General features: G+C 42.3%; 1 protein-coding gene across 1 annotated transcript in view; it reads left to right on the forward strand.

Annotated features, from left to right (window-relative positions):
* Positions 1-14,525, forward strand: part of LOC310798616 (receptor-type tyrosine-protein phosphatase mu-like) — a gene marked incomplete at both ends in the record, with an annotated part of 303,831 nt that overhangs the window by 243,506 nt on the left and 45,800 nt on the right. Inside the window, 3 exons of the mRNA XM_083661159.1 lie at positions 3,620-3,732; positions 7,848-7,922; positions 10,841-10,867. Coding sequence (XP_083517285.1) covers positions 3,620-3,732; positions 7,848-7,922; positions 10,841-10,867 — 215 coding nt within the window. The remainder of the gene's footprint in view (positions 1-3,619; positions 3,733-7,847; positions 7,923-10,840; positions 10,868-14,525) is intronic.

The following is a 14,525-nucleotide window of genomic DNA, read 5'->3' on the forward strand; positions in this document are numbered from 1 at the left end:
AGTCGTTTCGGTTGTGAGCTCAGCTGCAATGAAGCTGCGTGCGATTGTGGGCTTTCTGCCGTGTTTCAAAGTGTGTTGCACGCATAATCTATTATGCAAATTTGCAATCCCCCACCGCCAGCTCCCAGCGCGATAATGCGCGAAAGCGAAAGCGTTTTCGCCAATCCATTTTACAGTATGAGAATGGTTTCCTCGCGCGTTCCCCTGCAGTTTTGGCTCAGCTTTTTCTAGTCTGGAGAGCACTGTCGCCACTTAGTGGGTCGGTGGAATGGGTTGTACACGTTCGGTGGCTCCAATATTTTTATAGGAGACGTGGGGGGCGTTGATCCACGTCCCACTGTCACAAGCGAGGCTCTGCCTGTCTGTGCTGCCTGGCTGCTGGCGGCTGCTCTTTGGGCGAGTCTGCATGAGTCGTTTCGGTTGTGAGCTCAGCTGCAATGAAGCTGCGTGCGATTGTGGGCTTTCTGCCGTGTTTCAAAGTGTGTTGCACGCATAATCTATTATGCAAATTTGCAATCCCCCACCGCCAGCTCCCAGCGCGATAATGCGCGAAAGCGAAAGCGTTTTCGCCAATCCATTTTACAGTATGAGAATGGTTTCCTCGCGCGTTCCCCTGCAGTTTTGGCTCAGCTTTTTCTAGTCTGGAGAGCACTGTCGCCACTTAGTGGGTCGGTGGAATGGGTTGTACACGTTCGGTGGCTCCAATATTTTTATAGGAGACGTGGGGCGCGTTGATCCACGTCCCACTGTCACAAGCGAGGCTCTGCCTGTCTGTGCTGCCTGGCTGCTGGCGGCTGCTCTTTGGGCGAGTCTGCATGAGTCGTTTCGGTTGTGAGCTCAGCTGCAATGAAGCTGCGTGCGATTGTGGGCTTTCTGCCGTGTTTCAAAGTGTGTTGCACGCATAATCTATTATGCAAATTTGCAATCCCCCACCGCCAGCTCCCAGCGCGATAATGCGCGAAAGCGAAAGCGTTTTCGCTAATCCATTTTACAGTATGAGAATGGTTTCCTCGCGCGTTCCCCTGCAGTTTTGGCTCTGCTTTTTCTAGTCTGGAGAGCACTGTCGCCACTTAGTGGGTCGGTGGAATGGGTTGTACACGTTCGGTGGCTCCAATATTTTTATAGGAGACGTGGGGGGCGTTGATCCACGTCCCACCGTCAAATTTTTTTTTTTTTTTTTTGACGAGTCAACTCGTCATTGGCAGTCAACCGTTGGATTTTTTTTGACAAGTCAACTCGTCATTGGCAGTGAACGTGTTAAAAGCCTGTTTCTCCTTATTTAAAGGTCCCAATTCGTGCAGCTGTAACCTCTTAAAAACGTGTGTCTCTGGTCCATAAAACATGATTCTGGATTAATTTGTCGAAAATATAGCAACCCCGTTTGTGAAGGAGTTGTCCCTTCCTCATCTCGTTGCATCCCAAGAATGGTCTGTTTCTATAATATATTCAGAACTAACAGTTCCCATTGGCCGCTGAGGGAGAGCCCGCCCCAGGCTCCCAGCGGCCAATCAGATTAGCGTCTGTGGACCAGCACGCTAGGTTGTGTCCACAACTAACGTCGCGGTTGCTACGCTAAAGAGGACATCTCAAAATGCCTAGACTTACCGAATGCACCTCTGCAGTTGCTGGATCACGTACAGTTGGCGTCGCTCCAGCTAGAAGTGTTAATTTTGTGGCTATAGACAAAATGGTGCAGGTAGCTTGTGTGAGAGAGACACGCGCAGTATGCTTGAGGAAGCTCGTGACGTCCCGATACCCCGTCTGGGGAACAGAGCGTTAGGGGGCGTGGCTTGAAGGAGACTGCAGGGGGAAGCTGGATAGGGACAAATCCAACTGTGGCAGTTCTGAGCTTGTGAGCACTCATTACAGGGAGGGATGACAGCAGTATATATGCATTTACAAGTAAAAACAGCTTTTGCACAGAATGGGACCTTTAATAACACTTTAAGGTGTCTGCTCACCCATGGTTTACTGTTTGGGAAGTTCTTGAGAGACTTAACAGGAATACCCCCCGAGGGGTATTCCTGCGCAGCGAGCTGCAGGGCCAGCCTAGGAATCGAGCGTGCCTAGTGCGCAAGATGCCTATTATGTTTATACAGTGTATATATATATATATATATATATATATATATATATATATATTATGGCTGTCAAACGATACATTTTCTTGAAAGAAAACACTTTAGGTCCAAAAAAAAACCCAAAGTAGGCCACTGGAGCACACGGATCCTTTTTGAAAAACTTTATTGAAAAACTAACGTTTCGACGCCATGCGTCTTCATCAGAGTTACATTTTCTTAATCGCGATTAATCTTGCGATTAACTATAGTTAATCGCGATTAATCACATCTTTGTATCGCATGTTTAAAATGCCATTATTTTGCATTTCAAAGCATTTTTAATTCGATATTAATCATTCTTACCAGTGTGTCACAGTGTCAGGGTGTAGTGTGAATCAAATGAATGCAAATAAATGTACTTTGTGATCTTGAATTTTAGATTTATTTTCAATTCCATAGAAGTGCAATATAGACAGGAGGTAACAATGTCTACAAAATATATCTTGAACAGAAAATTAATGCACAATTGTAAACAGTGCAGTACACGCTCCAGAACCGATACTTCCGGTGGCGGCGCTGTAGAGCAGTCGAAACCCAAAATGACACAGCCGAAGAAGCCTGTGTCTGAGATAAAAACGTTGACACTTCCATGTGAATAATGGTAGGTACAGTTTTATTGTGATTGATGACGTGTATATTGCGTGAAGCCATTGGAGCCGACCTCAGTGGCTAGAGGACCCGCGCATCCGAGACTCTGAAGGAACAATGACTGATGAGTCTCGCATTGAGGCTACGGCGACGCTAGCTGCTCCGGTATGCTTAGCTTTTAGGTGATAGCTCAAACTGGATGTACTTCGGTGATATTTTAATTCCGTTTTACACAAGGTGCAAACTACTGTTGACTTGTCCACTGTGCCATTTGGGAGTTTTTTCAAGTAAAATGAGCCATTTAGAAGCGTGTTGCTCTTTCTTTTCCATGCCTGCACCAACAGCAGGAGACAGGAAACCGCTGCGACCGGCTTGACTACAAGTACGGGTGCGTCGAAGGGACAAAATAGCTGCATGCGATTAACGCGATAAAAATAATAATAACGCGTCGGCCCTTAATCGCATCCCGATTAAACGCGTTAACGCTGACAGCCCTAATATATATATACAGTATATATGTATATGTATATACTGTATATATATAAAAGCTACACCAAATGGTAGAATGAAGTGACCTCACCACCAGTTCCATCCAGCTACATTATGCGGTCCAGCAAAGAGTCCTTCAGGATAAAATGTCTACAAGCTGTGCTAGTGTCCAGGGATCGTTGTCCTGTTCCTCCTGCAGCCGACCTTCCTCTCTCTGACTTCTGTCTCGGGCGACTCGGCCTCCTCTTTGGGTACCACGTCTCTGGCCACGACACCTTGGCCTCCCTAGGCTACACCCTTACCCCAATTCCAAACACCTAAGTCGGCCTGAGCAGGTTCAGCTTGACACCTAGAAAATCCACCTCAACACTAGTGATTTGTTTATCTCATTACCACCTCTTTTCTTTTTTACTTTTTAACAGGAAGTTGGCGAAGAAGAGGAAAGAGACTCTGAGCTCCAGACAGGAAATGACTCTGATGGTCAACAACACACAACACACAACCATGGTGGACACACACACACTGAATGGACGCAGTGAGTACACACACACACATGCACGCACGCACGCGCGCACGCACACACACACACACACACACACACACACACACACACACACACACACACACACACACACACACACACACACACACACATACATTGAGAGGGAGAGAGAGAAAGATAGTACGTTTTCTAATTAATGCTTAGCTTTTCAATGTCTAAATGCCTGCTTTGGCAATATGTACAGTGTTTACGTCATGCCAATAAAGCCATTTGAAGTAATTGAATAGAAAGAGAGAGAGAGAAAGAGGTGGGGGAGAGTGAGAAAGAGAGGGAGAGAGAAAGAGAGCGAGATTGGCAGTGACAGGTCTTGTCTTACAGAGTGCTGCTGCTACCACAACACTGATGAATAAATAAACACCTGCATGCATGCACGCATAAACATGCACACACACACACACACACACACACACACACACAGACACGCACACACACACACACACACACACAGACACACACACACAGACACAGACACGCACACACGCACACACACACAGACACACACAGACACACAGACACGCACACACACACACACACACACACACACACACACACACAGTTATGCCAAATACATGTTCTAATTCAATACTACTGCATCTGTATCAATCTGCAGCTCAATTGATTTTAAATTCGATCGTTAAGGTCAATCAGACTGATCAGCCAATCAGAAATCTATCTGCCTTTCCTTCATCTCTGCTTTCCTTTCGTTCTTTCTCTTGAATGAATGAACGAATGAATGAATGAATGAATTTATTGAGATGGTTGTTAAAAATACAAACAAACAGATAAAACCCATACACCGGTATTAAAATTGTCGAGGAATAATTTCCATTTTCCATTGTGGTCCTCGTTTTGTAAAAATAAATCAATAAAAACATCTATTGTTCTTCTTTTTTGTTACTCTCTCTCTCTCTCTCTCCTTCATGCTGTGATCCTCTCTCCCTCGTTCTCTGATTGAGGATGGGAAAGAGAAGGAGAGAGAGTGAGGGAGAAAGAGCGAGAGGGGGCGAGTGAGCTATTGTGCTTGAGGGATGACGAGAGAGCTGCTGATGCAGGGATGACGGTTTAGAGGACATGAGTTCACCCTCCTTCCAGTCTGCTTCTCCTCTCCTCTCTGCTCTGCTCACATCACTGTTATTAATATGTATTATTATTATTACTATTACTATGATTATTATTTGTACTATTAGTAGTAGTATTAGTAGTAGCAGCAGCAGTGGTGTAGTCTACGTGATACGCAGTTATACACAGACAGTATACCCACTAAGCTCCAGGATTTGAGTATACCCACTTAAAAATGTGCAAGGATACGTAAAACAATATAGTTTTGTGACAGAACTCACAAATAGCAGTTCTGCAAGGGAAGGCATCTCCTCCATGCAGGCAGGCACACTTCCATTCACAAAGTCACCCTGTGTCACGGAACGCCCCCCAACACTGGACATGATGGATTGTATAGGTGTTTTATGTCCAGATGACATTTCGGCTAATAATAATAACAATACAGGTAATAATAATAATAATAATAATAATATCAATAATAATAATAATAATAATAAGAATGATAATGATCATGATAATGATAATAATAATAATAATAATAATAATAATAATAATAATAATAATATATAGCTGCATATGAGACGTCAGACTGTAAACAATGACGGAAGCGGCGGGACGTCCATAGTCAAAGTTTGAACTTTAAGGTTGGGGTTCACAAAAAATCTAGAGTAAAATTAATCATTACAGCAGGTGCATTTTCATATGCCGACTAATATGCCCAATTAATGAGTGATGAAAATTGTGAGAATTACCATAGAAACCAAACTCTCACAAACCGCAAAACCTGAACCAGATAGCCTACAACTTCAATCAATTCAATCATTCCATAAGAATTCAGAAAACAGAATTTAAACACACAGAAGAACACACAGAATGGCAAAGGTGTCAGAGGGAGGGAATTGAAGACCTGGTGAAGGTATGAAGTGCGTGCGCACACACACACACATCTCTCCACGGCATGGAGAGGTTATTACGCACACCTTTTATCTCCTATATCAAGGCTATGCTGCTCAGATATTGATAATAAATGTCAGCAAATCCTGACAAGAGTGTGCGAGCATGCGTTTCCCTTTTAAAATATTTAGGTAATAATCTGCTTGAGTGCGCATTCTGCTACTCTAGCGCCAATGATGCGTAAATGGTGTATTTTAAAATCAGCGCGCCCATTTAAACCTGATTGCAATTATAGGGATGGAATCATACAAACATACATATTGATGTGTAGGTCACCTTGATCTTAGAGCGGGTTCCACTGCCAGCCTCGTTAGAGCCAGCCTCGTTAGAGCCAGTCTCGTTAGAGCCATTCTGTGCACAAACTGATAAGACAGGATTTTCCCACATGTCAATTGGCGCGGGCCTCTCCATATACTCCGGAGTGGATGCGTAACGTTACACTACATGGACAGCTGTGGACACCACGGACGAGCAGTAGTTCTGTTACTGTATACTTGAGTCCGCATTGGAGTCCGCAGTGTAGCCTTTAGGGACATCCCCCTATATCATCACTCATTATTTTCCCCGAGTTTCCCTTTCCGTTTTGACCAAGTTTTCCCAGCTCGAAGTACAGTAGGCCTACAGACATTTTAGGCGGAAGCATTTGAAAATTCAAATGTCAACCGTCTGTTTTAAGAGACTATGGATACATGGATAAGTTTGTTTATCTATAGGCTACTTAATTGATTTAAGCCTATGTGTGTTTTGAGAGAGAGCGCGAGAGATCTAGGTGGCCTAAGCCAGTGGTTGGCAAAGTGTGGCCCTTGAGGGAGTTCCAGCGCGTCCCCAGAAAAGTTCTATTCATAAGTAACACAATGACAGAATGTATGAATAGGCTACTTTGGTCATGGGTTTCATACACTTTCTGTAATAAAACATGAAAAATCGGATCAAATGGGGATCCTGGAACTAATTTCATCTAATTTGTGTCAATTTAAGGGGTCCTTGACTGATCACAAGCCACCCCCCCAATCTCCAAGCTGAAGTCAAAATGTACAATACCCACTAGAATAAAGTAGGCTACACCACTGAGTAGTAGCAATACTGTAGTAGTAGTTTACAGTTTATTATTACAGTGTATTATTAGCATCTGTTGTTGTTGTTGTTGTTGTTGTTGTTGTTGTTGTTGTTGTTGGTAGTAGTAGTAGCAGCAACAGATTTAAAAGAAAATCGGAATTTATCTTACTTTATTTGTCATTTATTTACATTGTTATTCTTATTATAAAAATCTATTATTAGTAATAGTAGTGAGAGTATTATTATTATTAAAGGACCACTCCGCCCATTTTCAACCAGCTTTGTATCATTAGAACATCAGTAGTATATCAGAAAACTGTAAACGGTTTTGAAGTCTGTCATTTAATTTGACAGTTATTGAGTGTTAAAGTGTGGACCAGTGACATCACTGGTCCACACTAACTCAAATTATTAACTCATTAACTCAAATCAACTCTCAATAACTGTCAAACTATTCATCATTCATCTAGTTTGACAGTTATTGAGAGTTGATTTGAGTTAATGAGTTAATAATTTGAGTTAGTGTGGACCAGTGATGTCACTGGTCCACACTTTAACACTCAATAACTGTCAAATTAAATGACAGACTTCAAAACCGTTTACAGTTTTCTGATATACTACAGATGTTCTAATGACACAAAGCTGGTTGAAAATGGGCGGAGTGTTCCTTTAATACATATTGTTATTATTATTACTGCTGCTATTATCATTAAGGTTGTTGTTGTTTCATTAATATGTATGGAATACAGTATTTATTGTATAATAATTGTGATAACAATATTCTTCCCCTACCGGGATCAGTATCACTGTTTATCTTCCTTTATATTTTGTGACTTGTCATAGTTGTTCATTATTAACTCATTATAACAAGAACAACAGCAATAATAATAATAATAATAATACTGTCATACTATGATGATGCCTGAAGGAAAATACTCAACAAATTAAAGAAAATACTCATTTGATGTTCTGTAAACAGTTAAATTACAAAATACAATTTATTTATTTCTCCTGTCAAGCTGTCTCATCTCCATCCTCCTTCACCCTGAAGACCAACACCATCAGCACCACCGTGCCCAACTCCTACTACCCAGGTAACACACACACACACACACACATACACACACACACACACACCTTGACAGACCAACCAATCAGAAGCGAGAATAGTGACCTCTGATCCTCAGGCAGTTGTGGCTGTTGTGTGTTGAAAACTTTTCTTTTCTGACCTTTTCTCTTCTGATTAATTAATCCTCACCCTTGAAGTCAAATATATCAATCAAGTTCAGCCAAATCTGTGAAAAGGCTTGACTTGTTCTGATTGGCTGGGAGCACAGGTAGTGCAAACATTATGGGCTCTATCTTCCCACCGGCGGTATTTTTGCGTTAGCGCCCGTTTTGCGCTGGGATAGCGCCGCACAAAGCCCTAATTGTGGGCGTGTCGGCCCGCTGCGCTTCACGTCATCTCGGCGCACATCTCCGTATAGGCGTGTTTATGCCCAGAAGCATAGTGGAGGTGTGGTCATGCCCATAAAACCACAGCGTCACGTCAGCAGCTTCCTCCTTCACTGAGAGGGAGAAAGAGGGAGAGAAAAGATAGCCTAGATGGGGAGAGAGAGAGATGTGAGAATGTCATGCATAGAAATCAAATAACGTGCTCATGCCTACCTGTGAATCACCTGTGTATTATTGCCATTTCACACGCTGAAAAAGGGCTGCTGCCCAAACGTCTGTATGCTTATTCCTTTTCGGGCCCTCTTCTATCTCCGCTGCGGTAACATGCGTAATTACGCAGCGTACTGAGAGGCGATGAGTGGTGCTGCTCTATTTGAAGAAGTTGAATTTCGTTCCACCAGCACACATTTTATTAATCAGCTATTTTCTATTTGTTTCTATTAATATATATACATCGAATCCCACCAATTTCATTGTCATCTTCCCCTTGGCGCACATAAAGACACATGCTTCCGTCACTGTCTGCTTGATGGCGAGAGGGACTTCAGCTGCCGTCCGCGCTGTGGAGAAGCTGGTCTTACATGCAATTGCAGGGAAATAGGTCACTGTACTGGCCGGACACAGGTGTTGTGTGAAAAAATGATGCGTTTTGAATTGGATTAGGGGAGCGAGGGTCTGGCGGGGCGGGAGTCTGTGTGCGCTGGGTGCTGGAGGGGGGTCTCCCCCGAGAAGGTGGGAGCTGGACCGGTATGCAGGCTTGGTGGTGGGGTGGGTGTGGGTCGCTGCCCTTTGTGTTTTGGGCCGGCCACATGATAGGCCACATGATAGGCTAGAGGCCCACCGACACGCCTGGGCCATGCCTACACCTGTGTCATCACAGCGCAAAACTGGTGGAGGCAGACGATAGCTTAGACCAGTCGTTCTCAACTGGTGGAGCCTCAGGACCCACTATTTTCCTTGTCATGAAGTCGCGACCCAAATTTCATATTTTTTTTTAACCACTCAAATTTATTGCACAAAAAAAGCGCATTAATTTAATACACAATGCCTTCATGCACTGTTATAAACCTCAAATGAACAAAAGTGCAACAGAAGTGCAACTAGGGCTAAAAACCAATTGAAATAAGGCAGACTTGAATTACAGGCCTATATGTTTTTAAATTTAAACAAGTCAAACTGGTCATGCTCAGAAAGTCTTATTTGAACTGTATGAAATATGAAATAAAAGGCAGACTTATCTTGAATTGCATGCCTATATGTTTTTAAACAAGTTAATAATAATAACAATAACAATAATAATAATAATAATAATAATAATAATAATAATAATAATAATAATAATAAAACGAGTTAACCTGGTCATGCTAATCCAGTTTCAATAGTCTGAATTTAACTAATATAAAAAGGCAGACTTTTCTTGAATCACAGGCAGGCTATATGCTTTTTAGTTAAACTGGTCATAACTTTTAATTAAACTGGGGCCATGCTAATCCAGTTTCAATCATCTGAATTGAACTAAAATTAAATATGAAATGAAAAGCCAGACTTCTCTTGAATTACAGGCAGAGCATATGCTTCAGATTGTTAAACAAGTAAAACTGGTCAGGCTAATCCAGTTTCAATAATCTGAATTTAACTCGAATGAAATATGAAAAAAAAAAAAAAAAAGAAATTGGCCAATTTCCGCGACCCAATCAAAACGGCCCTGCGACCCACCTTTGGGTCGCGACCCACCAGTTGAGAAACGCTGGCTTAGACGCTGGGAAGATAGCAATAAGAGGCATGCATTATATTAGTGGTGGGGGGGGGGGAATTGATACAACATAGTATCGCAATATTTTCTGGGCAATATATTGTATCGTATCGAATGTCAAGTATCGTGATATTTTATTATACAAAATGTCAAGTGCATGCAAATTATTTATATTATCCTGCTGAACCCAAATTACCACTCCCATAAACTTTTGTTAACCACAGACCTTATCTGATGCATTTAAGTGAAATCCCCATTCTAAAACCCCATAGACTTTTCCCCTGACGAACCAACATGACAGTGATTTCTGGTTAAGCCTACAAAAATACATCATCCCTGCGGTACTCTATAGGGGAGTCACATGATTTAATCTCTGAGTCCAGTTAGTTCCAGTTCACTGAGCTGACTGAAGCTTTAGGAACACCCTGTGTTTGGCTTCAGGCCAGCCTCTAATATAAGTTAGACAGGTTCAGTTTCAGTTTAACAGGTATATAGAATTGAGAGTGCCATCAGTGTAATGAAAGTTAATCTCAGATTTACAGATAACTTCCCCAAGCAGTAACATGTAGATAGAGAAACACAATGGGCCCAGAACACAGCCTTGTGGTACACCAAACTCCACATTATATCACTGTCAGGTCATATTGTTTTGAAAGATGCAAATATTTCTGCTTACTCACTCTTCTACCTATTTTCTTTTTCTCCTCTCTTCTCCTCAATGTCTGCCTGTCTGCCTGCCTGCCTGCCTGTCTGTCTGTCTGTCTGTCTGTTTGTCCGCCTGCTGCTAATGTGTCTGGATGGCAGATCCCTTTGTACCAACTGCTATTCTGGGTGAGACGCCGTTCCTCCTTCTTCTTCTCTAGTCTAGATGCTGGACAGGAAGTAGATACCTCAACAGATAGTAGACAGCTCAGACAAGACAGGAGGAGAGAGAGAGAGAGAGAGAGAGAGAGAGAGAGAGAGAGAGAGAGAGAGAGAGAGAGAGAGATTCTGGCTTCCATCCATCCCTGCTTGCTTCTTGTTGTCTCCGACCAGGGCTGCTTTTGGTTGTTATGATTGTTATGGTTTATTTTGTAGATATATTTTAGGGTTTTTCCCCACGTTTTATTTGTATTTAATCATGTTTTGTTTTTTAGACCATGATTTTTTTTTTTCAAGATCCATCATTTATTTTTCATTGGATGTTTCCAGTTTATATTTTTATCGCATTTCTATTTTGCTTTGACAGGTTGACTGAGTTTTTGTTTTTGTTCTCAATCCAAACATTTATTTTATTTATCTTAGATCTAAATTATTTGATTTTCTAGGACAGATGTTTTGATTTGTTTGAAAGCAACGGTGGGCTTCACTCCATTCCCACATCCACAACATTCCTGCGTGTGGTGTGACGTCACGTCTGTCTGTGACCTCCGACCTTTGCATGGACACAACACGCTCACGTGGACTGGGGGAGGAAAACAAAAACAAGCAAACAAAACAAATAAACCAACAAAGCATAAAACTAGATAATCTGTTAGCAGCATTTCTAGCTCTCTAACCGTCTTGCTAGCTAGCTGTCCAGCTTGTTTAGCTTTTGTTTGGGATTCTTGGGTGTTGTAGATATTTGTTGCTATTACAGTACATTTGTATGTAATCCACATGGAATAAGGAGGAAAGAATAAGGAAACTTAATTAACTTCAACAAAATGTATGGAAAATACGCAATAAAAAACAATCACCTTTCTCATGTCCTTCACAGACATGCATGTTTGTACACTACGTTGAATAAATAATCCCAAACCTATAATGTTTCCATGGCAACATAAACTACTAGGATCTCGGGAGGTAGTTCCTGTATTTTTGATTGACTGACAGCTCAGTGGTAAATTATCCAATCACAGCAGGAGTTAAATACACCATCCCACTCTCTCTGCTTGTGTAGAAATCTTTTGTTAACTGACCAGCTGCGAGATATTCTACACCTGAAATATTCTGGTATTTTCCCATCTGTAGATCACTATATTATAGTTCTTCAGGTTCAGAGTGGTAAAGTGTTTTAAACCAGACCAGGACAGCATTCTACTCATTTTGTCTTAGATTGTCTATTGGAGGATTAATCTAAGTTTACTTTCAGTACTTGCTTTTGTTTTTATCAACATTTTACGTCTATTCTGACCAAAGAATTTAATTAAAACCAACCCAACCCATCCCTGCTTAGATCTGTAGATCCGCAGCCAATCAACGCTAGGTAGGTTTAGCATGCTAGGCTACATACTGGTTTCTGGATAGAGGAACGTGATGTTTGGGCCCAGGTCTAGTCAAAGCTAGGCTAAGTGTTGCAGGCATTGTTAACCGTGTTAGAAACTGCCTGTTGCCACATTACTTCTAGGCCAGGCTTGGACAGGTGTTAGCTGCAACACTTTTGCAAGGTATTCCGTGTTAAATTTGACCAAGGTGGTGCTAGGTTACAAGCTACTTTCCGCACACTCGTACTAGGTCAAATTAGCATTATCCTAGTTTATGTCCAAGCAAAGACTAAAGCTAAAGTGATATTGTTGCTTACACTCCTCCTCTCTCTTCAGGCTAGGACAGGCAAGCCACTCAATGTTAAATGATAGCACTCTCCTCAGGCCAGATGGTAGAAACTACACTTTACTGCTAAGCTAGGCTAGTCCTATGCTCAACACCTGCAAGTTACAGTTAGACAAGGCTAGGTGCTAACGGCTAGCTAATTATTCCATGTTTATTTTTGACCAATGTGCTGCCAGGCTAGGAGCTACTCCCTGTATAGTGTATTACTAGCTACATATTAGCAGTAGACTAGTGTATGTCCAAGCTAACACCAAAGCAATATTGTTGCTTATACTCTGTCTCCTCTCTCTTCTTCTTTTCTCTCTATCTTCGTATAAAGTGCCCATTAATGGTAAGTGGTTAAATTGCCTCCTTAAGGGGAGGTGGGGGGTTAGAGGGAGGCCTTATGTGGGGGGTGTCTGTCATCACCACGCATGGAGCCACACCCACCACCTACTGTGATGTCATCAGTTGGCATGGCTTCCCTTTGTAAAATTCTGACATCACAACCCCAACCCCTCCTACCACTTCATCTTAAACCAATCAGGATTAAGGGGCATCTCTCTCTGATTGGTTGTTGTTGTCGTTGTCATGGTGCGCTTTGTCTCATCTCACCACCAATCGCAAACCACTGCCTCCATTATCACCCATGCCTCCTCGCCCCATGATTGGTTGAGCTGTCTGTATAGAGAGTTTTTTTGTAATTGGTCAGTCATCCCCAGGCTAGCCAATGAGAAGAGAGTGTAGAATAAGATATTATCTAATAGAGAACAGAGGGTTGAAGTGAACAGCTAGTTTGACCAATCGTTTGTTCACTGAAAGATGTTGAGCAGTTTGTTGGCCGTTGTGGAGATACGAGGTTCTTCCATGAGTCTGAACACTCTGGTCTTTCCACACTGCAGCTCCAACCCGTCTGATGAAGTACTGATACCACACTGTACTGGATCCAGACCAGTACAATGAAGTACTGATACCACACTGTACTGGATCCAGACCAGTACAATGAAGTACTGATACCACACTGTACTGGATCCAGACCAGTACAATGTAGGCTTTCTATATCTAGACCAGTACATTGTAGGCTTTCTATATCTAGACCAGTATCTTGTTGACATTTGTACTACATCATGGACTGTGACTTGCTTAAATCTAATGTTGTCTTTTCTCTATTGAAACAAGTTCTAGCAGTACCTAAACTGTCCTACTGTACCAACACGTTCTCACTCCGAACTCGTACCTGAGCCCTGCTTTGTCACGTGCATGGTGTGTTTGAGGTAACGCGCCTGGTACCTTGTGTGTTGGAGGTAACGCGCTCCACACGCCCCAGTACTGTTGTACCATTGTGCCGTTGTGTGTATTGTGGAACGCGGACCACCACTGTGGGGTCAGGCAGTGGTCAAATAACACCCTGGGACTCCACAGGTTGGGTTTAAGCATTGGGTAGGTGGTCTTTTAGGGTTAGGCATTGGGTAGGTTATCTGAGGGTTAGGGTTAGACATATAGCTCAATAGTCACATGACTTTCGGTGATGTTTTCCGCAACTGAAGTGAGTTCCCCATTCATTTTCTTCATAGACATTTCAAAAGATCCTTATATAACAAGTTTTAAAGCCCCAATCAGTAAGATTTTTGACATTTTTTACTGTAATATAACTGCTTTTTAGTCACAGGACATGGTAGATTGACTTTTAATAGGGAGACCCTTGTCTTTATTTATCCCACACCGCCCTCCATTGGCCAGCACTGGGACTAAGCAGTTTGTCTGTCACATCCCGTAGCAAGAAAAAAGAAAAAATAAAAGCATGCGCGCATGCGCTGTACAGCGGAAGCGCTGTGTTCACGAAAACGAGGAAGTAACTCGATTCGGATTTGCTACGAAAATGATGTTTCACGGAACTATGGATTATTATTTCATCACGTGGTGAGTACCCGATGTCACA

This window comes from Poromitra crassiceps, assembly GCF_964638095.1.
Source record: "Poromitra crassiceps genome assembly, chromosome: 2".
Taxonomy (NCBI): domain Eukaryota; kingdom Metazoa; phylum Chordata; class Actinopteri; order Beryciformes; family Melamphaidae; genus Poromitra; species Poromitra crassiceps.